The sequence below is a fragment of the Carcharodon carcharias genome, chromosome 4 (genome assembly GCF_017639515.1).
Source record: "Carcharodon carcharias isolate sCarCar2 chromosome 4, sCarCar2.pri, whole genome shotgun sequence".
Classification (NCBI taxonomy): Eukaryota; Metazoa; Chordata; class Chondrichthyes; order Lamniformes; family Lamnidae; genus Carcharodon; species Carcharodon carcharias.
Window position 1 is genome coordinate 59,694,559 of NC_054470.1, and position 21,463 is coordinate 59,716,021.

The 21,463-nt window shown below is 42.4% G+C and overlaps 1 protein-coding gene across 1 annotated transcript in view; it reads left to right on the forward strand.

The window, feature by feature from the left end:
• hacd4 (3-hydroxyacyl-CoA dehydratase 4) overlaps positions 1-17,331 on the forward strand; it is a 73,607-nt gene extending 56,276 nt beyond the window's left edge. The window contains exons 3-7 of the mRNA XM_041186947.1: positions 3,328-3,455; positions 4,487-4,599; positions 10,022-10,128; positions 13,498-13,629; positions 15,145-17,331. Coding sequence (XP_041042881.1) covers positions 3,328-3,455; positions 4,487-4,599; positions 10,022-10,128; positions 13,498-13,629; positions 15,145-15,227 — 563 coding nt within the window. The 3' untranslated portion in view covers positions 15,228-17,331. The remainder of the gene's footprint in view (positions 1-3,327; positions 3,456-4,486; positions 4,600-10,021; positions 10,129-13,497; positions 13,630-15,144) is intronic.
• Positions 17,332-21,463: the final 4,132 nt, after the last annotated feature.

Genomic DNA, 21,463 nt, shown 5'->3' on the forward strand with positions numbered 1-21,463 from the left:
TGGACTGCCTGGAGGAGTCTCTCCTGGGAGATATCGCTAAACTTGGGAGCAGAAAGGGCTTGTTTCTTCTGGGGGCCATCACTCGCCACAAGAGATCCTGGGCTACAGAGAGTGAATGTGTGTTTGGGTGCCATTTAAATATGGTGCTCAGACCTTCGACCCTGTGAGGTAATGGTGGGGTGGACAAATCCCAGACCGACCTCCACCCAGCAGGAATTAAGCTGAGTTTCATGCCAGTCACCACAGTTCAGAACAGTCTGCAGAGCTGAGAATTCTGCCTAAAGTGTTTTTCTCCCAGTGCTTTTTAAGGTCCTTAGTTGCTGCATTCCTAATTATCCATTCAAACACAACTAGTTTATTATTAGTTGCCCCCAGAGCTGGAGCAGTCCCTAGGCATGACTGGGTCCCTCAATGCAGATGGAGGCCAAAGTTTGCATCCTTCAGCTTTGTGATGCAGTGCACCAGAGAACAAACTGCTTGTTTCAGTGCAAACTCTCTCTTGTCAGACTCTAAGGCCTTGATTTTAATCCCCCCTCCCCTGACCCTATGCCACCCATCCAGTGGGGTGGGGATAGGGGATTAAGATATTCAAGGTACTCAGTCGCAACCCAATCTCATTCTTGTCCTTCAAATTTTAAGATACTGAGATCAGGCATTAGCGGTGTTCCCATATAAGGCAGTTAGTAGCCTGATTAATCTTCCAAAATTGCGGCCTGATGACATCACCGGTAGCTTGATTTAAATTTAAGTGGAAGTGAGGAGCAGGCCTAAACTGGAGGTTCCAGGGCAATGAAGAAGATTAATAAGTGGGCAAAAACTTGGCAGATGGAATATAATGTGGGAAAATGTGAGGTTATGCACTCTGGCAGGAAGAATAGAGAGCCTTAATATTATTTACATGGAGAAAGACTGCAGAAAGCTGCAGCACAGAGGGATTTGGAGGTCCTCATGCATGAATCACAAAAAGCTAACATACACGTTCAGCAGGTAATGGGGAAGGCAAATGAAATGTTGGCCTTTATTTCAAACGAAATGGAGTATAAAAATAGGGAAGTCTTGCTAAGACTATACAAGGCACTAGTGAGACCACACCTAGAATACTGTGAACAGTTTTGGTCCCCTCATCTAAGGAAAGATATACTGGCATTGGAGGCAGCCCAGAGAAGGTTCATTAGGTTGACCCCGGGGATGGAGGGATTTTCTTATGAGGAGAGGTTGAGTAAGTTGTGCCTGTACTCATTGGAGTTTAGAAGAATGAGAGATGACTTTATTGAAACATATAAGATTCTTAGGGGGCTTGACAGGGTAGATGCTGAGAGGTTGTTTCCCCTTGTGGGAGAGCCTAGGACCAAAGGGCATAATCTCAGAGTTAGAAGTCGCCCATTTAAACAAAGATGAGGAGGAATTTCTTCTCTCAGAGGGTGGCCAATCTGTGGAATTCTTTACGGCAGAGAGCTGTAGAGGCTGGGTCGTTAAGAGTATTCAAGGCTGAGATAACATTTTTAATCAGTAAGGGAATCAAGGGTTATGGGGAAAAGGCAGGAAAGTGGAGTTGAAGATTATCAGATCAGCCATGATCTCATTGAATGGTGGAGCAGACTCGACGGGCCGAACAGCCTATTTCTGCTCCTATGTCTTATGGTCTTTGAACTTCCAGCTGCCCATTGCTGATTCAAGGCTAGAGATGCTGATTTCCAACTTCCAAAGGTAAATGCTAAAGTTTTGCTCTTCCGGGCCCCAAAAGGAGGGCCTGGAGCTGAATCTCCCTTTTAGTGTCAGGGACCGTCCACCCAGGTCCCTGGTTCCAGCTTCCTGCCATAGGATTCCCTCCTCTCCGACATTCACACCAAGAAGATTGCCTTTGGATAGGGAGCAACCTTGAAATGACAGGTCTGTAAGAAACTAAAGCAGATGAATCAGTTGAAGGTAGGAAGTAATTAGATGGTTTACTTTTCATTCAGCAGATGGGAAAGTACTTTGTATTGAATGCACACATCTTAACCTTTCCTTCTGGTTAACAGTATCAGACTGACGCTTTTGTAATGAATGTTGATAACTTTAAAATAAAACAGAAAAACAGTGAACAAGTATTCAGTGTGAGTAACAACTGTGTCGGAGAATGAAACAACCTTTCACTTTTAGTGTTCAGCATCAATAGCCAGCACATTCAGATCAGGTGAGTTGCCTCCTCACTGCAAAGCAATCGAAATGTATAGCTTCACTTTACTGAGGGTCCATTGGAAACACTTCAACAGCTAAACTACAGATATTCAAAGTACATCTAAAGGCAAGTTAGCATATTTAACAAAATAAAGGAAGTCAATTGCAGCACATGGAACACATTGCATACTAGATGTACGAAGCAGCTGGGACAGCTGGCTGTTCCTGGACATGGTTTTAGGGTGCTAACAGTAAATAACACTTGCTATGCTGGCCTACTGTGTTGGTGGTTAATGGGTTTTGACCATGCCATCAGGGCTTTCACAGTGATTTCTAAAGTTGTTGCTCCCAATGAACTAGGAGTGGGGACTAAATTCTGAACATTTATTTGATCTCAGAGTGGGCTATCTGTCATAATGCCTCAAACCACAATGTAGGGGCTGTGAGAGGATCTCCTGTTGCCATCAATTTATTGAATGAATCAGGAGCTAAGGCACATCTGTGTAAGAAATTGAAATAAATAGTGTTTGGAAGATGGCACCTTTTTTATGTGTGTGTTGTTTTTCTTTTTTGTTCATGGATATGGGTGTCACTGGCTAGGCCAGCATTTGTTGCCCATCCCTAATTGCCCTTGAGAAGATGGTGGTGAGCTGCCATCTTGAATTGCTGCAATCCATGTGGTGTATCGGGACACTCACAGTGTTCCTGGGATTTTGACCCAGCGATAGTGAAGGAACTGTTTGGGTTTGAAGATCAACTTGTGCTACATGCTTGAGATAAGAAGATCCTGTCTAGAGAACAGCAGGGGCTTTGTCACTATATTCCTGGGTCCTGCTACACACGATAGATACAAGGTAGTAGGTGTCAACAGGTGGATTAAAAGAATGGCTGACTGAACTGAGCAGATATCTGTGACACCACCAAAGTCATAATACAAGCCACTTTGTTGTTTATACTCTTTGCCAAATCAGGGCCCTCTGCATTATATACCAGTCCTTAGTAGAGAAGGTAAGACAGTAAGTCTGCTGCCAGAGCTCTGTCAATGTGACTGTAACCAAGTACTGGGAGGAAGGTGAGAGCAGCTATTTTGGAGCATATTTTTTTTACTGCAGCTGATTGCTGGAACTAGGAAATAACAATATTTAATTTCTTGTGGTTTCATTGAAGACAGCCTGGTGGACACATACCATTCCATAGGAGCTGTGATGTGTTTCTGCCAATTGCTATCAATTCTGGAATTGATCCACGTACTCACAGGCATTGAACAGAGCCCGTTTCTTCCCCGCTTCTTACAGGTAGGATTTGAAACCTAAAATAAACCAAATTCATTCTTTTCCTGTGCGAACTTGTGATTTCTGTTTCTTTATTAAACCCATTGACTGACCTTCCTCAGATAGGTACTTTGACTGAACAATGTGATATCCAATCTCTTGGATTCTATTGGGTTTGAGGTATTATTTATTAAGGGAGGTGCATGTTATAAATGCAGCTTGGGTGAGGCTTCATGAGAAAGGGAGTTTCTGAAATACTTATAGTATTTCCAGCAGGATTCACTTGTTCTGGCAACTTTATATATCATGATTCGAAAAAAAAAATATAAGGTTTGCAATCGTTACATAATATTATACAATTATAGAATCTCAGTGCAGAGAAGGAGGACATGGTGCTTGTGCTGACTCTTTGAAAGAGCAGAACAATTAGTTCCACTCCCCTCTCTTTCCCCATATAGCCCTGAAAACTGTTTGTTTCTTAAGTCCCAAATGCAAGTTACTCTTGAATCTAGCTTCCTTTCACGTATTGCACTCCAGGTACAACTCATTGAGTAAAAAAAAAATTCTCCTCATCTCCAATCTGGTGCTTTTGCCAATTATCTTATACTGGTGCCCTCTGGTTAACAACTGTCCTGGTTAACACAATCCCTCAAAATGATTGCCTAGCTGCTTATTTGGAACTTTTTTGTGCAGAAATCAGGTTAATCAAACCAATTTTAAAAAAAACAACTCATCTAAGTAAATGATATTTTTTTATCACAGATTCTTTAAATTAACATTGAACATCAGTTTCATCTGACCTGGTCTGGTCTGTCACAGTGGAACAATTCTGAATGATCTTAGTCCACGGTTTCAGAGTTCAGCCAATTTCAGTCACTCTGATTAATATTGTGCGTTGCAGCTGGAGAAACAGATGTAATAAAAAGAAGGCAAGCTCTGGGATGAAATTGTTTCCTTCTTTCAAATTGTCAGATCATTTGTGTGAACTTCACATGTGAGCTCAATGAGTGGAAAGCTCACAGATTTATAGTCTGCGTTGCTGTTTATAATTCCAGGTTACCGAAAGGAACATAATCCTTTTTGTGGTCATCACCAGCCAAGAGGAGATGCAGTCTAAACATGTTGTTTGGGCCTTGTTTTCCCTCTGGGGCACCCTGGATGTGATGAAGTAAGTAATTGGGCAGTATGATTGAACAATAGCCTATACTGAGTGAAATCTCTGTTAATCTTTGTATATAAGAAAATAAATTTCTACAAGGCTGATACCTAGAAAAGAAAGCTCATAAAGCACAACTTCAGAGTGAAGCCTCAACTTGTCTGTTCTTGGCCGCAGAACATTTTGGATCATGGTTGCCAGCTATTGATGCCTCATATTAACACTCAGCATTTTATGGACCCAGTCACCCAGACAAGAATCAGCAAAGCTGGCTCCCCTCTCCCTTGGCTCACACTCCTCATGAGTCTGGTGATTAAATCATCAGAATAGGCCCCTATCTCTGCTCCACAGCAGGGGCAAGAATGGAAGGCCGTGAATGGGGAGAGAGTGAATGAATGGCAATAAAAGCAGAGGGGTAAGAATAGACAGAAGTGGAAAGGAGGAGAAAGAATGGGTGGCAGTGTAAGTGAGAAATGAAAGGCGAAAATAGTTTAAAATGAAGGGGAGGAGGAAGGTGAGACATGATGACAATAAAGGGGAGAGAAATGTATGTTAATGGAAGGGCAAGGGGAGAAGTTGAGTGTATGCATTAAAGTTAGTCGGGAAGGAAAATGCCAGCATTAAATGAGAGAGAATGGACTGGGTGAAGGCTGAAAATCGGGAGGACTGGGTGGAGGCTGGAGATCAGGAGGACTGGGTGCAGGCTGGAGGTCAGGCGGACTGGGTGGAGGTTGGTGATCGGAAGGTCTGGGTGGAGGCTGGAGATCAGGAGGACTGGGTGGAGGCTGGAGATCGGGAGGACTGGGTGGAGGTTGATGATCGGAAGGACTGGGTGGAGGCTGGAGTTTGGGAGGACTGGGTGGAGGTTGGTGATCGGAAGGACTGGGTGGAGGCTGGAGATCGGGAGGACTGGATGAAGGCTGGAGATCGGGAGGACTGGGTGGAGGCTGGAGATCGGGAGGACTGGGTGGAGGCTGGAGATTGGGAGGTCTGGGTGGAGGTTGGTGATCAGAAGGACTGGGTGGACGCTGGAGATCGGGAGGACTGGGTGGAGGCTGGAGATTGGGAGGACTGGGTGGAGGTTGGTGATTGGAAGGACTGGGTGGAAGATAAGGGCTTCCTGGCCTGCAAAGATGTGAAAAGAGCTATTTACCTTGAGGAACCAATTGTTCCCACCTTGGATCAGCTGTTGGGAATTCCACAGTTTGGCCCTCTCCCTCATTCACTGTGAAATATAAGTCACACGTTGATCATGTCATTAGGCCATCACTGCACGAGCAGGAACCTCATCCATGTCCTGATTTATGCACTTCAAAATGTAAAGGGAGGGAAATGAGGTCAGGTTGCTTGATCCTAATATCTTAACCCCTTTCCCTCTCCCACCCATTGTTGGAGCCGGGGTTTGGGGGACATTAAAATCAAGACCATGCTATTTTCCAACCCTGGCAGGTGTCACCTCCATCTGTAGTAATGGGAATTTAAGTCATTCCACTGCCCTAAACATTTCTATCTTAAATTCACTCTGTCTCTTAGGTTTACTTAACACCAATGTGTTGGAACTTTTGACAATTTAGATAGGCACTGAGCGAATGATCACTTTTTTCAGAATAATACTTCAAAAAACATGGTGACTTTACAAGGCCGACTTGACCACATTTCCAAATATGTTGGATTTATGTGCTTACCTTGCAAAGAGGGTACTCTTTTAAGCTGCATTCATACATGCATTCTGGCAAGGTACCAGAAGACACATGCATAAGTGAAGTGATGAGTTAATGCTTTTCTGTCCATAAATTATGTTTGCCAATAATAATGTCTGTCAGTATAAAATGTAGTCTGAATAAAATGCCACCACTGATTTTTTGGGTCATGAAGATTCTGAGAAAGAGGAAGCTATTTTGTCAAATGTTATGAAACGTATCATGAAGCATGCTAGAGAATGACTCTTTTCTGTATCGAGGGAGTTGTACTCATTTGGATCACTACATAATCCTAGATACTATATCGAGAGTTTTCTGCATATTTACATTACACTCTAGGCCAGAATTTTACATTCAGCAGGTGGGCACGCACCCGACCCGAATGGGCATAAAATCGTGCAAAGTGACATCGGGCAAGCATCTGGATGCCATCACGCACTGGCATGACATTTTGCTCAGCGGCTGCACGCAAAAGTCGGAAGTGTGTCCACGGACAATTAAGCGGGCAATCAAGTTCATTGACGGCCCAATTGTAAGCAATCTTTCGTGGCCTGTCCAACCTTACAGTTGGCAGACGGGCCAATCAGCCAGCAGGCTTTACATTTTTGATGAAGCCTTGTCGAAGGGTGGGATGAAATCTCTGTTATGATATAAAAAAAAAGAAATATCTGGGGACTTTTTGTTCTGAGGTATGCTTTCAGGTGCTTGATTGTGCTGCATGGACATTTTTTACAGTATTTTTGTGCTTTCTTTTAATCTGTGGAGATCTGCAGCGCCCTGAGGCAGCTGTCTGCCGTCAGGGAGCTCAGTGGAAGTGCTCACCAGCACCCACGGTGACGTCAGTGCCCACCCTCTTCCCGCCCCACTGGCAGTGCTGAGCCTTTCTCAGGGTGTGTTTCGCCAACCGGTGTGAAATCGCAGTTGGAGGCCAATCGTTGTGAGGGGCCCGTTTCCCATCTGCTCCCAGCATTGCAGATTGCGCGCGCAGGACGAGCGTAAAATTCAGGCCTAGGTTTTTTTGATCCTTCATTTGAATTCTGAGGCAGCCCTGGATGCTGGCATTTTGTATAAAATCTTCCCTTCACTGACACTACTGTGTTTGATTAGTTTGTAGATATTCATTGTTAAGGCTTATACATGAACAGAAGACATTTAGTTCAGGAATTTGAGGACAATCAACATCAATAAAATCATACCCAAAAAAAATTATATCAAGTTTTCAGCTCAGAAACAAACCATTTGGCTCTATTTGTCTACGCTGGTCTTTATGCTCCACCCAACCCTGCAACGGCACCCCCCAACCCAACCCTCCAATCCCCACCCCCGCCCCCTGCTTTCAGCATATCATTCTATTCCTTTTTCCTATCTAGCTTCTCCTTAAATGCATCTGTGCTATTTGTCTCCACTACTCCTTGTGGTAGAGAGTTCTACATTCTAACCACTCTTTGAGTCAAGAAATTTCTCCTTTGTTAGTAACTATCTTAAATTCCTAACTTTGTTCTCTCCCATAAGCAGAAACATCTTGTCGACGACTACTGTATCAAACCCTTGCATAGCCTCAAAGACATCTAACAGGTCACCTATCAACCTTTCTCTAGAAAAAAAGTCTTTCAGCCTTTCCTGTTCTGGTGAAGATGAAGGGGGGGTTTGCGGGTAGAGGAGGTGGAAATGCACAGGAAAGTATGCAAGGGAAAGAAAATAGCTGAAAACTTCAATTTTGGTAATATTTACAAAGCAAAGGGCTACAATTTACAGTAGCAGCTTGTCTAGTGGGTGGCGGTGGTGTAGTGGTATTGTCACTGGATTAGTACTCTAGAGACCTAGGGTAATGCTCTGGGGACCTGGATTCCCACCATGGCTGATGGTGAAATTGACACTCACTGATAGTCATAAGATGGTGAAATTTGAATTCAATAAAAATCTGGAATTAATAGTTTGATGAAGCCATTACTGATTGTTGTAAAAAACCCATCTGGTTCACTAATGTTCTTTAGGGAAGGAAATCTGCTGTCCTTACCTGGTTCATGACTCCACACCACAGCAATCTGATTAACTCTTAAATGCCCTCAAGGGATGGGCAATAAATGCTGGCCTAGCCAGTGATGCCCACATCCAATGAATAAAAAAAATCTGCTGTTGCCCTTGTGTGTTTAGGTTTTTACATTTTTTGTGTGTCAAGTTGTTGAAAGTGCAAGTGGATATTGGACTAGGGAAGAAAACCAAACATCTAAGAAATGAATGAACAGGGCACACAATTGCGTATCTCCTAAAGCAACCAGATTGAGGGATTGAGAAATAAACAGCACAAGGGCTGAGAAGGAAGTGTAATTTTGTGAAATCAATGTCAAATCAGGTACAGGTAGAGAAATAAATGAGGGGAAAGCAAGAGAAGATTAAGAGAAAAGGCAAGAGAATAGAAACATTAAAAAATTAATTTAAAAAAAATCTCTAACAACTAAAAGCAGAAGAAATGAGACCCTATATTTGTAATCATTAATTTTCAGTGCCAGAGGGGTTCACTGGCAATACTTATAGTGTATTAAAAGTGTATTTAGAATGAAATGGGCAAGACTTTATTTTTTGAAGTGAGTTTAATTCGTATCTGCCAGAAATATACTGCAATGTCATGTCATTCAATGATGAGGCAGACAGCAAAATGCTGATTTCTGGAAACTAATTATGCAGCAGCGCAACTTGAACAGCAACTTTTAGATATTTGAGTTTAACCTTGCATCAGCCCCTCACTTTAAGTAACTGTACCATTTGCTTATGAATATCGGTGAGTATCAACAACCTCACTGTAGAATTTACTTAAAGTTTTGAAAGTCTGTTCAGGCTGATAAAAAGAAATAAGGAGCAGAAATAGGTCACTCAGCCCTTTGAACCTATTCACCATTCAGTAAGATCATGGTTGATCTGATTGTGGCCTTGCCTCCACTTCCCTGCCCATCCCCATAACTCTTGACTCCCTTGTTAATCAAACATCTAACTCAGCCTTAAATATACTCAATGCTCCAGCCTCCACTGCTCTCCGTGGAAGACAATTCCAAAGACTAACAACCCTCTGAGAGAAGAAATTCCTCCTCGTCTCTGTTTTAAATGGGAGACTCCTTAAACTGTACCTCTTATTCCTAGATTCCCTCGCAAAGGGAAACATCCTCTCAGCATCTAGCCTGTCAAGCCCCCTCAGAATCTTATGTTTCAATAAGATCATCCCTCATTCTTCTAAACTCCAATGATTATAGGATTATAGGATACCTGCTCAACCTTTCTTCATAAGACAACCCAGGAATCCCAGGAATCAGCCTCGTGAACCTTCTCTGAGCTGCATCCAATGCAAGTACATCTCTCCTTAAGTAAGGTGACCAAAACTGTATACAGTACTCTACATGTGGTCTCACCAATGCCCTGTACAGACGTAGCAAGACTTCTCTACTTATACTCTGCCCCGCTTTGCAATAAATGCTAACATTCTATGTGCCTTCCTAAATATTTGTTGTTTCTGCATGCTGACTTCTTGTGATCCATGTACAAGGATACCCAGGTCCCTCTGGAATATACATGTCGACTGTTTATGAGTAACTCTGTGAAAAGCATTTCAGACTAGGTGACAGCATGGCTTTCTAAAAAAAAATCACCCTGAAATTTCAATGTTTTTCTGTAAAATTGAAACCATAGATAGTGTGTAATTAAATGAACAGACTGTAACACTGCAACACCATCATAAATTACAGATATCCATATCGCATGTTGTCAGTCATAGGAACTGATTTGCATATTTTGTCATGGATTCATCATCACCTTTGGATACCTCTGTTCCCTTCAATAGTGCTGACTGAAGGTATGTTTGCTCACTCAGCATATTACCTTTCTTAAACCTCGGTTATAAATTTACATAAAATTTATTTGTGCTCTTCTCAATTCTTTTTATCAATTATTTTCTTCTATTATTTTTTTCCATCCTTTTATCTCCCACTATAGTCTTTCTGTGACAATAACCTTGCCTCGCTGAGGGCAGTTAGAGGCATTCTTTCAAGCCTCTGCCAGCACAAGGCCTTGGTTAAGCCTCAATTAGAATACAGCTGCCGTGCTCTCTCACAGTCTGCTGCCACCACATATGTTGAGGGTCTTGATATAGACCTCAAGGGATCTGTCTCTATGCTATCTATGCTTGGCAAGATATTGAGACTGATGAGGGTTCTGATCGAACACAATTACATGAAGTTTATTACTAGCAATAACTATATACAGCTTTGCTCAGGCCTTGATCTAGCCCAGGTCCCAACGGTTACACAGGCTGATTACTTGACTATACGTCTGACTCATAAAATCTTACTGATACGAAGTCACAGATGGTAGTGAACATCTGCAGTACAGATCACAGGCAATCATGAACATCTTACATGGAGGCTGTACCTTTTATCTTCCAGCCTTACATGCGGTGATGTCACTATGCAGCTTCTTAAAGGTACAGGTCATTGTCTGCACTGGTGTACATACAATATCTCAATAACAGTGCCCAGTTCTGGTCTCCTTATATGGTTGTTGATACTGAAGCTATGGAAAAAGTGCAAAGGACTGCCACAAAATTAATTCCTAGTTTAAAACATCTTAGTTATGCAGATTGGCCCAAAGTGCTTTAGAGAAGCATAGACTTAGGGATGATTTAATTGAAGTTTAAAGGATATTGAAGGGACTAGATCATGTTTGTGTAGACCAGTTGTTTCAACCGAATAGGTTAGAGAGGACTGAGGTCACAGTTTTAAGTTATGTAAGGTCAGAAATAGCCTAGATGTTAGGAGTTTCATGTTTTCCTACAGGAACTGTGGCCCTGTGGAATAGGCTGTCTGCTCGTCTGGTAGGGTGGCTTTACTCAGGATAGTCCAGTTTTCAATTGGTTGGCCCCCTGTCCCATACTGGATGCCTTTATGTCTGAGATTTTTACTTTGGGGTCACTAACAATGCAAATGGCCACTACCCTGAACAGGACTGCTCTGCCACAGTGAAGCACTGCCAGGGCCTGTGCCCGTTCTTTCTTGGCCAGCCTGGCACAACATATTTGTTCAGCTGTTGCCCAGACCTGAGGAGACTTGGCCCCAGACTGTGCTGCTGGCCCACAAATGTTGATGAATTCACCTCGCCGGTTGCCGGCCTGGTCCTGGGCCCCAGCAACATGCCTGACTTGAAGAGTGACGGGCTCCCAAGCACAAAGGCTATCCATGGTAATGAGGTGCAGAACTAGGGCAGCCATTCATCTAATTTTATATCAGACAGACTGGTTTTCAGCTGGTCTGGTGTCTGGTATTCTTGAGATACATCAATGACCCTACCATCTATGAAAGCTGAATGCCTCCAAGCAAGGGCTGGACCTGTTTCTAGATAAGACAGGAGTCACCTCATACAAGATTTGTCTTGTACTGTAAATCAGGGCTAGGGTGGTCTCATGGGCTAGATTCAGTCACCTAAGGGGGCTAGAGAGGAATTTTAAAGTTTTTTTTCCCTCTTAATTGGCCTGTATTTTTATCTGTTTCTCGCTTCTCCCAAGAGATTACATAACTCCGGGTTGGGTGGAGGGTGTACGTATCAGCAAATCTGAAAGTACACACCAAACCTCTTTGCTCTCCAGGCTATAAGTGGAGGAAGAAGAGTGAACAATGGATAAATGCAAAACAAAAACAGAATTACCTGGAAAAACTCAGCAGGTCCGGCAGCATCGGCGGAGAAGAAAAGAGTTGACGTTTCGAGTCCTCATGACCCTTCGACAGAACTGGGGTCATGAGGACTCGAAACGTCAACTCTTTTCTTCTCCGCCGATGCTGCCGGACCTGCTGAGTTTTTCCAGGTAATTCTGTTTTTGTTTTGGATTTCCAGCATCCGCAGTTTTTTTGTTTTTATATTATTATAATGGATAAATGCAGGCAGGTTGATTATAAATGCTAAACTATAAAAGCTAATAGTGTATTTTTCTATTTAAACCCGGTTAGCAATTTAGTTGTTAATTTAGTGGTGCAGCAGGAATTTGTGATGCATTATTCAGCAGCTTGTGCAGTGTGTGTGTGTGGACAAGGGAAAAATCTGAAACTTTCAAGCTGTCAGGTATGTTATCACACTGATAAGAATGGCTACTACAAGTGCGTTATTTGCAATAAGTCTGATGAATGTGACTTTAATGATGGAAAAATGACAGCGTTTTAAAACTTAGCAATAATGCCATTTTTGGTTTTCTAACAAATTGATTTGAGAAAAGATATGACAGAATTTGGAGATGATGTTGATAGCGTGACTTCCTTAATCACTGATACAATCAGAGGAGGAGGAGGAGGTGACACCTTCAAGAGAAAATATAGTAAATGAGACTGAAAGTGCTATATTTTTTATTGCATTGCTTTTACATCCGCTGACTATATCTTCAGTGTTATTTTACAGTTTGGCTTTCCACTGTGCTGCTCTGACCTGTCATCATGATTGCTTTTCAACCCTAGCTTCAGAGGCATGCCCTCAGCTATACTAGCATGGCATTTCAATTCTCCACAGTCTGGGCCTGTCAAATAAGACTTGTCATATTCAACAGTTCATTCAAAGCAGTTTTGTAGTGTGGATTTATTTTGACTGGAAACTGGGTGGAGTCTGTCACAACTCATTTGTGACTCTGAGTGACAAGACTTTCATCCTTTATCTCTGGCCAGGATCTTAACCGGAGTCTTAAAAGGTGAAAGGCATTTTTAAATACACTCCGTTGCTAAGTACCGATAATGTGCAATATGGAATTTGTACAAATCCTTTAAACTTTCTTGTGCTCAATGCCCTAAATCAGATTACTGCATCCAGCCCAGGGTGGCTCTCCCTCTGATTTTTCTGGGGTCTCCCCTGTAGGGAAATACCAAGCCTTTGCTTTGTATTTCTCCAGAGACATGACACAGATTGGTTCACCATGCGGGGGAGTGCAGGAATGAATCTGCATCCGACTACTCTGTGCTGCAACACATTGGGTTTCCAAAATCATCATGCCATGCACTAATGAGCATTTCTTGATTCTATGTTGTCAGAATAAACTGGGAAATTAAAAGCCCCATAAGTGTGCTATGTTCTGTGGTGTACAAATACCACACCAGCACTCAAGTTAGTAAAATAAAGCTGTATGTCTATCTTTAGTCTCCTCACTCAAGGTTTCGATATTGAAGTTACTAACAAACTCTTTCTTATACCCCAGTAATTGCCATTTACCAGTCGCTGCCATATTTTGAGGCCCTAGGAACCTATTCCTTTCTGTTACCTGGACCTATTGCCATGCCAATACATTTTCCATATGTACTGCAACTCTACTGTGTAATACTTGTTGTAGGTAAGTTGAAACTCTTCTTGCTTCTGATTAAAATATGTATGAAAGCAAATCAAATCAAAAGCTCAAGATGGCATAAACACAGAATGATGGCTTTCTAACATACTGTCTAATGGAATACTGCAATGTAAATTTGCAACTCTAGTTTGGCTGAAAGGGATCTTACTGATCTTAATCTTGAGGGGGTTTCTGGATGGATAACGGTCAAATAGCCTTCTTCATCCATAATTATCTTGTGATCTGTGTATCAAGAGGGAAAAAACTGATCAGAAATCAGGCACTTTCCTATAGGCAGAGGGCTTTGCCCCGAATAAATCAACCTAGTGTTACCCTCATGTACTTCTCAGCAGTTGCTTGAAGAGCAGTACTGGTGGAAGAGTAGGGGCAGTTCTCTCGTCCATTGTCTTTGCTGGGAGCTTGACCAGGGATTGAGGAGGGAAGAACTGGAGAGGGAAGAAAGTAAATTAAATGTAAAACTTTGGGTGATAGGTGTATCATTAACAATAAAGTAATATACACTATGATGAAATAAACACATGGTGAATGTCATTCTGAATATAGTATCACTTGGATGCTTTTCAGAAGATTTATGTTTCAGCAAAAATAACCGTGGGTGGAATTTTGATGGAGCCTGCTGGAGCAGACATGTTAGTGGGTGGGCAGGGGGGAGGAGCTGGGAGAATCGGGCAGGGGTGCCCGCATCAGATTCCTGGTGTCCGGTAAACTGTCCTTAATTAAGTTGGGGTGAGAAGGGCCTGACACAGGAATCCCACCCACCACTGGTGGAGTATCAATTAAGGTCATTAATGAGCCAATTGAAAGCAATTATCCCTGAGGCCACAGGAACTTAGTGGTGTCTGAGGGAATTAACAGGACTTGCATGGCTCTCCCGTGCTTCCTGAAGGCCACCTATCGGGTTTGCCTGTGGCCTCATTGTGGGGAATCCCGCATTGTCAGGCACTCAATGCTCAATCGAAGGATCTGGCATCGTGGAGGGGCACTGAAAGGCAGCCCCCTGCTTTTGCCTCTGACCACCCCACTCCTCTCAAGTGACCCGCTTACCTGTGTCCATGGATTCAGTGGTGATTCTCAGGCTGGATCTTGGAGCATTGCCAGCAGCAGCCACCACTTCTGGCGGCAGAAATTCTGCTCCACTGGGGGCGTGGTTGCATGGAAGGCCTGAAACAGGACTGAGGGCACATAAATAGTGTCAGGCCTCCCCCACATGTGCCAAAGGGTTCCCACCTTTTTTACATCCAGTATACATCTGTTAGATATCCATGTACAAAGTACCTTGTCAAAACAATGCAAAAGACTGAATCCGATGTGTAGAAAGGTGTTAATGTTTTTAAAAACAAAAACAAAAAAGATGCAGAATTTGCTGCATTTCAGCTGTTGAGTTCTTCAACTTTCCTAAATACGTACATTAAATAGACACCAATAGTGATACTGCATTCATACATTTTCCCCAGAATGCATTAGTTGTAATTTGTTATTGCTTTTTCCTGTTTAATTTAGGCATGTACAGCATCTGCAGACAACTCTATGAAGAGCTAAGACAGAACACAAGAAGATGCACGATAAAAGTAAAGCAAAACTAATGAATTTGAATCACTGCCTACGTTGTTCACCAGGATTGGAAAAAGCTGCTGGAAATTTGGAGTCCGTGCTTTCACCCAGAGTCTGAGCTTGCTTACAGAACTCATAGAAACTCTTCCAAATCACATCATACTAAATGCACTGCAATGCTTAATGCTAGTTAGTACTGCACAACATGGGCTGAATCTTAACTTCCAAAAATGGGTGGGTTGATAGGTCAGAAGTTAAAATTCCAAAAATCTATAATAGGAATCCTTCTACCTCCAACCTACCCACTTACAGTTTTAATTAATTTGAGGCAAGGGACATAAACCGATCCCATTCGCTGGGGGTGGGCTATCATTTAGATATTATAATGAAGCTGGATGATGGATAATTTTAACATTGAGGGGTTTTTGTGTGAGATCGGGATCAGTCCCTTTCAGTTGGCTGTTTGGTTACTTTTCTGTTTAGTGAGAATGCTGGCCCGCTAAGCTTCTGCCTCCTCTCTATTGACGATTGTGCTATGTCGGCAGCTCCCAGCGCCCGGTAATGTTCTGCGCCGCTGATTGGGTGCCGGGTTTGCCAATAGCCCAATTAAGGCATTCACGTTTAAAGATAGCGTCGGGTGAGTGACACCGATGCAGCGCGGGCGCCAGATTCCCAACACCGGATTGAAAATCAAATCCCGGCAGTCAACTTCAGTAATTTAGTTGAACCACTCCTGAGACACTCATTGCACAAATGAGGCGTTTTAAATCCAGCAAACTGTGGACATCTAACAGCGACAGCAGTTTGCAAATTAAATCTTCTAAGTTCCCAGAAATTGCCAAACTGTGAATTGCACCGGAATGATTTGTTGTTTAAGAGTCTGCACATAGTCATTGTTTTGCATAAGCATTTTGAGGTCCTAAACTGGAATGGGATGCCTTTGAATGCTTACTGCCTTTCTCTTGCAGAAATTGTTGGTTGATTGTTCAACATGATGTAAATAGTTGGTTATGTGCCAGATGTGAACAAACATTCGATTCCGGTGAGATGAATGGTAGGATTTTATTAGTGCACCACTGAACTGTGTCGCCCTGTACTTGCTATCAAGTTATTTTCCAACATCGAGTTACAATTGGTTAGCTCGGAGGTGGTATCATTTAGCAGCATTCCATTGAACATTGCCTGCTGAATTATCCAGATTTACTTGTTCTCCAGGCTCTGATTAGTATTCATTAGAATGGAAATAGTTAAACAACTAACTTCTTTTTGCGAACTCTACCTGCCAAAAACGCTGGTTTAAAGTCCAGACTTAACTCGCAAGTAACTGTAATTCCAAGACAAAACTGGCCCAATCTATCAGTGATAGAAGGTAGCATGAGTATAGGAAAGCAACAGAAATGAAAATCTTACAGTGCATTTATACTGCAACTGCTGCTCTGAGGCTAAGGGTTACAGTTGAGGCTCCCGATAGCTGAACTGTATTTACATTGTTTGGCTTATTCTTGGCTGGAAATTTGACAGTCTTGTTCAGGCAAGAGCTCTGTGTCGGACTTGATACATGCGCACACAGAGCTCCCTCCCAATAGTTGGATATTTAAATATCTAGAAAAGTTAGCTGGGGGCAGACGGGGAGGTGGGGGCGGGGCATGGGAATCCCCCTCTGCTCATGTAACATTTAAATTGGGGTCAGTTATGTTTAAAAAGTGCCCAGGAGGTCCAGTAGACCTCTACCTGAACACTTGGTTTATATAGTTTAACACCACATTGGCCTTGCACTCTAATCTACCAAACCTTAAACGTGTTAAACAGTTTCACTAATTGTTGTTCATAGTGCATCATTATAAACTTCTGCAACAAGTGCGATATTGTATCAAAAAAATCTTTCTCTGCTCATCTAAACAAATCTAAAAGGGGTAAGATCACTTAGGGCAACAGAAGGTTTCTGGCTATCTTTTTTCTTAGTTGTTGCTACACACTATAACACAAACATGAGGTTATTGTTAACCAATCGTAATAATTTTCATTGTAGTTCTATATATAATGTCTATTCAAAGCAGTAACTTTTTTACATTTTACTGTACTTTTTAACGAAGTAAAATGGAAACTAGTAAATAAAATCAGCTATAGTGATCAAAATTTGCCTTTATGGAGACTTCTTTCTAATATATATATATTTATTAATACATATTTTTTGAAATTCAAACATTCAGTTTATTTTTTTAGAATATGTTTTAAACACAGGTTATATCATGTGGGTCGGAAAGTAGCTCTTTTAAGGAAATAAAATGCTTAATTTTCAACACTCAGCAATTTAAGAATCAAAACTGATTTAAGTATTTGAACTTCATGGAACGAAGTTTTGACTTCTTACTGGTGCTTACTGAGATGACGAGGAATTTCTTCACGTTGAGGATGGTAAATCTTTGGAATTATCCATCCCAGAGGGCTGTGGAGGCTCAGCCATTGAGTATGTTCAAGACAGAGATAAATAGATTTCTAGATAGTAAAGACATCAGGAGATATGGGAATAGTACAGGAAATGGCACTGGGGTAGAAGATCAGCCATGATCTAATTGAATGATGGAGCAGGCTCGAGAGCCGAATGGCCTACTTGTGCTCACAGAATCAAAGTGCAGAAGAGGCCCTTCAGCCCATGGAGTCTGCACTAACACGTGAAAAACACCTGACCTACCTACCTAATCCCATTTACCAGCACTTGGCCCATAGCCTTGAATGTTACGACGTGCCAAGTGCTCATCCAGGTATCTTTTAAAGGATGTGAAGCAACCCGCCTCCACCACCCTCCCAGGCAGCGCATTCCAGACCGTCACCACCCTCTGGGTAAAAAAGTTTTTCCTCACATCCCCCCTAAACCTCCTGCCCCTCACCCTGAACTTATGCCCCCTCATGACTATTCAAGGAATCTCCATGAGCAGAACTTAATGGTCCCATCACAGTGGGACTGGAAAAAGCGGCAAGCCGTTCAAAACTTCATTGCCTTCAGTGGGACTTGAAGACCCCGCAATGGGGGTTGCGGGTGTGGGGGGAGGGGGCTGTAAAATTCTGCTCCATGTGTGGAGCAGCAGAGATGTAAGCAGGCAGGGTAAGTAGCCAATCAAATTGAAATGTTTAGATACAGCAAACCAGGAAGTTAGAGCATTTAAAATCCTTCACTTTTAATTTAAAGGTTCAGATAGCAAAATAAATGCATGACTGATTAACGTAGAAGCTAAAATAAAGGTAAACAGACTTTTTTTTTAAAGTCTTTAAAAATGTGGAATTTTCTTTACCGTTATGGAAAAATTTGACATTTCACAAATATAAAATTAGCTTTTCAGGACTGGTGAGGGTTTCCAGCAATAATTGTGAACTTAACATGCCATTAAAAGCTCAGTTACACCTTATTGAACAAGGTGTAACATTTTCAGTGGTTTTTAGAGCATGACTAACAACATAAAAGTGGAACTTTTCATCAAATCATGATCGAAATGGAGATAGCCGTGTATGGGAATCAATACAGGATACCATCTGGAAGAGCACAGACTTACAGTAACTGACACCAATTTTGAGACTCCACACAAGCACAGAATGACATGGAAATCCAGAAGTTGCTGTCAATACTGACAGCAAAATCCGGTTGAAATGTAATGTTAGCCCATCTAAGTTAGGAATGGCAAGCCTGTTTTTTAAAAGGGAACATGACAAGTGCCTGAGGGGCAATGAGAATGGCCAGTGTTAAGGATAAGTTGCTAGTTTGTTACTTTATGAGGAGTCTCAGGCTATCATGGCCTCCTGGAGCTTTGCTAGATTGCCTTAGTGAGTCAGAGAGGAATTTCCCAGAGCTTTTCTTGAATTGGCCACTGGCATTTATTTTGCATCTTCCAGGACAGTGTGTGCTGACTTAATGATGTGCATTATTTCCTGATGGTGTGGGCTTGATGAAGCTCTTTACTGCCCTACTTTCCCTACATTATTATAAATCAGTGGAGTATATTTTACTTGGGTTACATTTTAGAGTTCAGTCAAAAAAGAGTTCCAAAATGCAGTGAAGGATGCTGCACAACAAAGATTTGCCGGATGCTGTGGAATATATAAGTACCACTCCAGAAAGGTAGATGGCGCTCTTGGGTTTAGAATAGCGAAGCTTCAGGTTATGCTTGATGAGTGATTAAGGAACTTCTGATTATGTCGAACAACTGCTTGGTATATATTTTTTAAAGTTTTCATTATCACTTTGCCTTGTGCCTTTATGGAGGGCAGGGGAGGAGGGGGAGTGCTGAGTACACAGTGCAGAAATATTCTGCACCCCCCAGCACTGTTATCCTTAAAAACAGATGCACAAGAGAAACATCTGTTTAAGAAACTTGTTGATGTTTTAATTCAATTTGGAGAGTTATTATTCTAAAGGCAATATGTGCCTTTAACATAAAACAAGTGCAAATACTGTAACATTTATCTGCAACGTTTGGTAAGATCAAAAACTAATGAATTTTAAAAGAACATGTTTCGCTTTAGGTTTGTATCATGGCATTGTGCTTGACAGTGCTAATCTCAGTTCTGCAGGGAGAGTCATTACTGCAATCCCGCATTGCTTAGTTCCTAATCCAACTCTGTGCTAGCTTCATCACAGGTGATTGTGTCAAGAGAGACAGGAACCAATGTGTCGAAAAGGTCAATGTGAGGGTCTAGTATGTGGCTGAAGAGTTACATGCTTTCCACTTTTGTGTATCAGTTTACTCCTCATTATCAGCCCACACTGATGACTAGCAGCAATATGAAAAAAAGAGCCAAGTGTGCAAGTTTCACCTATTCAGTACACAGCCTCTCCATCAGCAAGTCCTCGTCTGTGTCTCTTCATCGTGACAAACAGAAACTAAGTCCCTTGCTGCATAGCTAAATCTTCAGCGGAACTTGGAGGAGACTTGGCCTCTGGACATGCAGTGTGCAGGTCCACTGGCATGTGGACACAGCCTGGCGCTCATGAACCAACTTCCAGCTGTGGGAAATAGCTCCACTGACTTGTGGATACCTCAGGAGAGTTGAAGGCTAAGGGAGTAAACTCTGACAAAAAATCTGGAGTGGACACCAAGGGCAGTCTGATGTCTAAATATATTATCTTTCCGGCAACTCCTGCAACCAAGCCAGTACCAAATGTAGTACTTTGCATTTCACTGCGCTGAGAGGGAAACCATGACGTCTGGGCAGTCCAAGGTCTCAATAAATTTTGCCCAGGTTGCGCCCTGAAGAGGGCACTTCAGTTTTGCTGCAGAGTGTTAACACAACACGGGGAAAGCAGTTATGAGTGATAAACCCAGCTCGATTGATTGAGATTGATTGTTTCTATGGGCTGTTTCCAAAGGTGGGAGGGGCCATTGTGCCCCACTGGTCACAACCAGTAAGGCGCTGACCCTCCACGGTTCATCTGCTTCAATGGGCACTTGGCGCTTAGAGTCTTTGCTCAATGAATGGACAAAATCCATCACACCAGGCAAACAAACAAAAAAATAAAAACTCCAACTCTTTGATTGGCAAACTGGAAAGTCAGGGCCATGTGCACAGAGTTGACAGACAGCTTGTAGCTGGTCAATAACATGAGCAAGATAGCCGTGATTGACACAGAACTTGATAGGCTGAACATTGACATAGTATCCACACAAGAGACCATGCTTGCAAGGTGTAGGCTTTGCTGTAAGGAAACCCCCAGCCTCTCCCCACCCCCCACAAGTAGTTCAGAACATGTTCTCCATTTGCTTTTCAACTCAAACAGGGCCAATTAATCTCATGAGTATCTATGCTCCAGGCTGTGCTCCGCTACAGAGGCAAAAGACCAGTTCTATGAGAAGCTTGGTACTGCTATCAGCAGAATCCCTAAGTCAGACACCTTAAGACCATAAGATGTAAAGGCAGAAGCAGGCCATTCAGCTCATCGAGTCTACTCCACCATTCAATGAGATCATGGCTGCTCTGACTTTCCTGACTTTTCTCCATAACCCTTGATTCCCTTCCTGATTAAAAATGTCTATCTCAGCCTTGAATATACTTAACGACCCAGCCTCTACAGCTCTCTGCAGTAGAGAATTCCACAGATTAACTGCCCTCTGAGAGAAGAAATTCCTCCTCATCTCTGTTTTAAATGGTCACCCCCTTACTCTGAGATTATACCCTCTGGTCCTAGACTCTCCCACAAGGGGAAACAATCACTCAGCATCTACCCTATCAAGCTCTCTAAGAATCTTATATGTTTCAATAAGGTCACCTCCCATTCTTC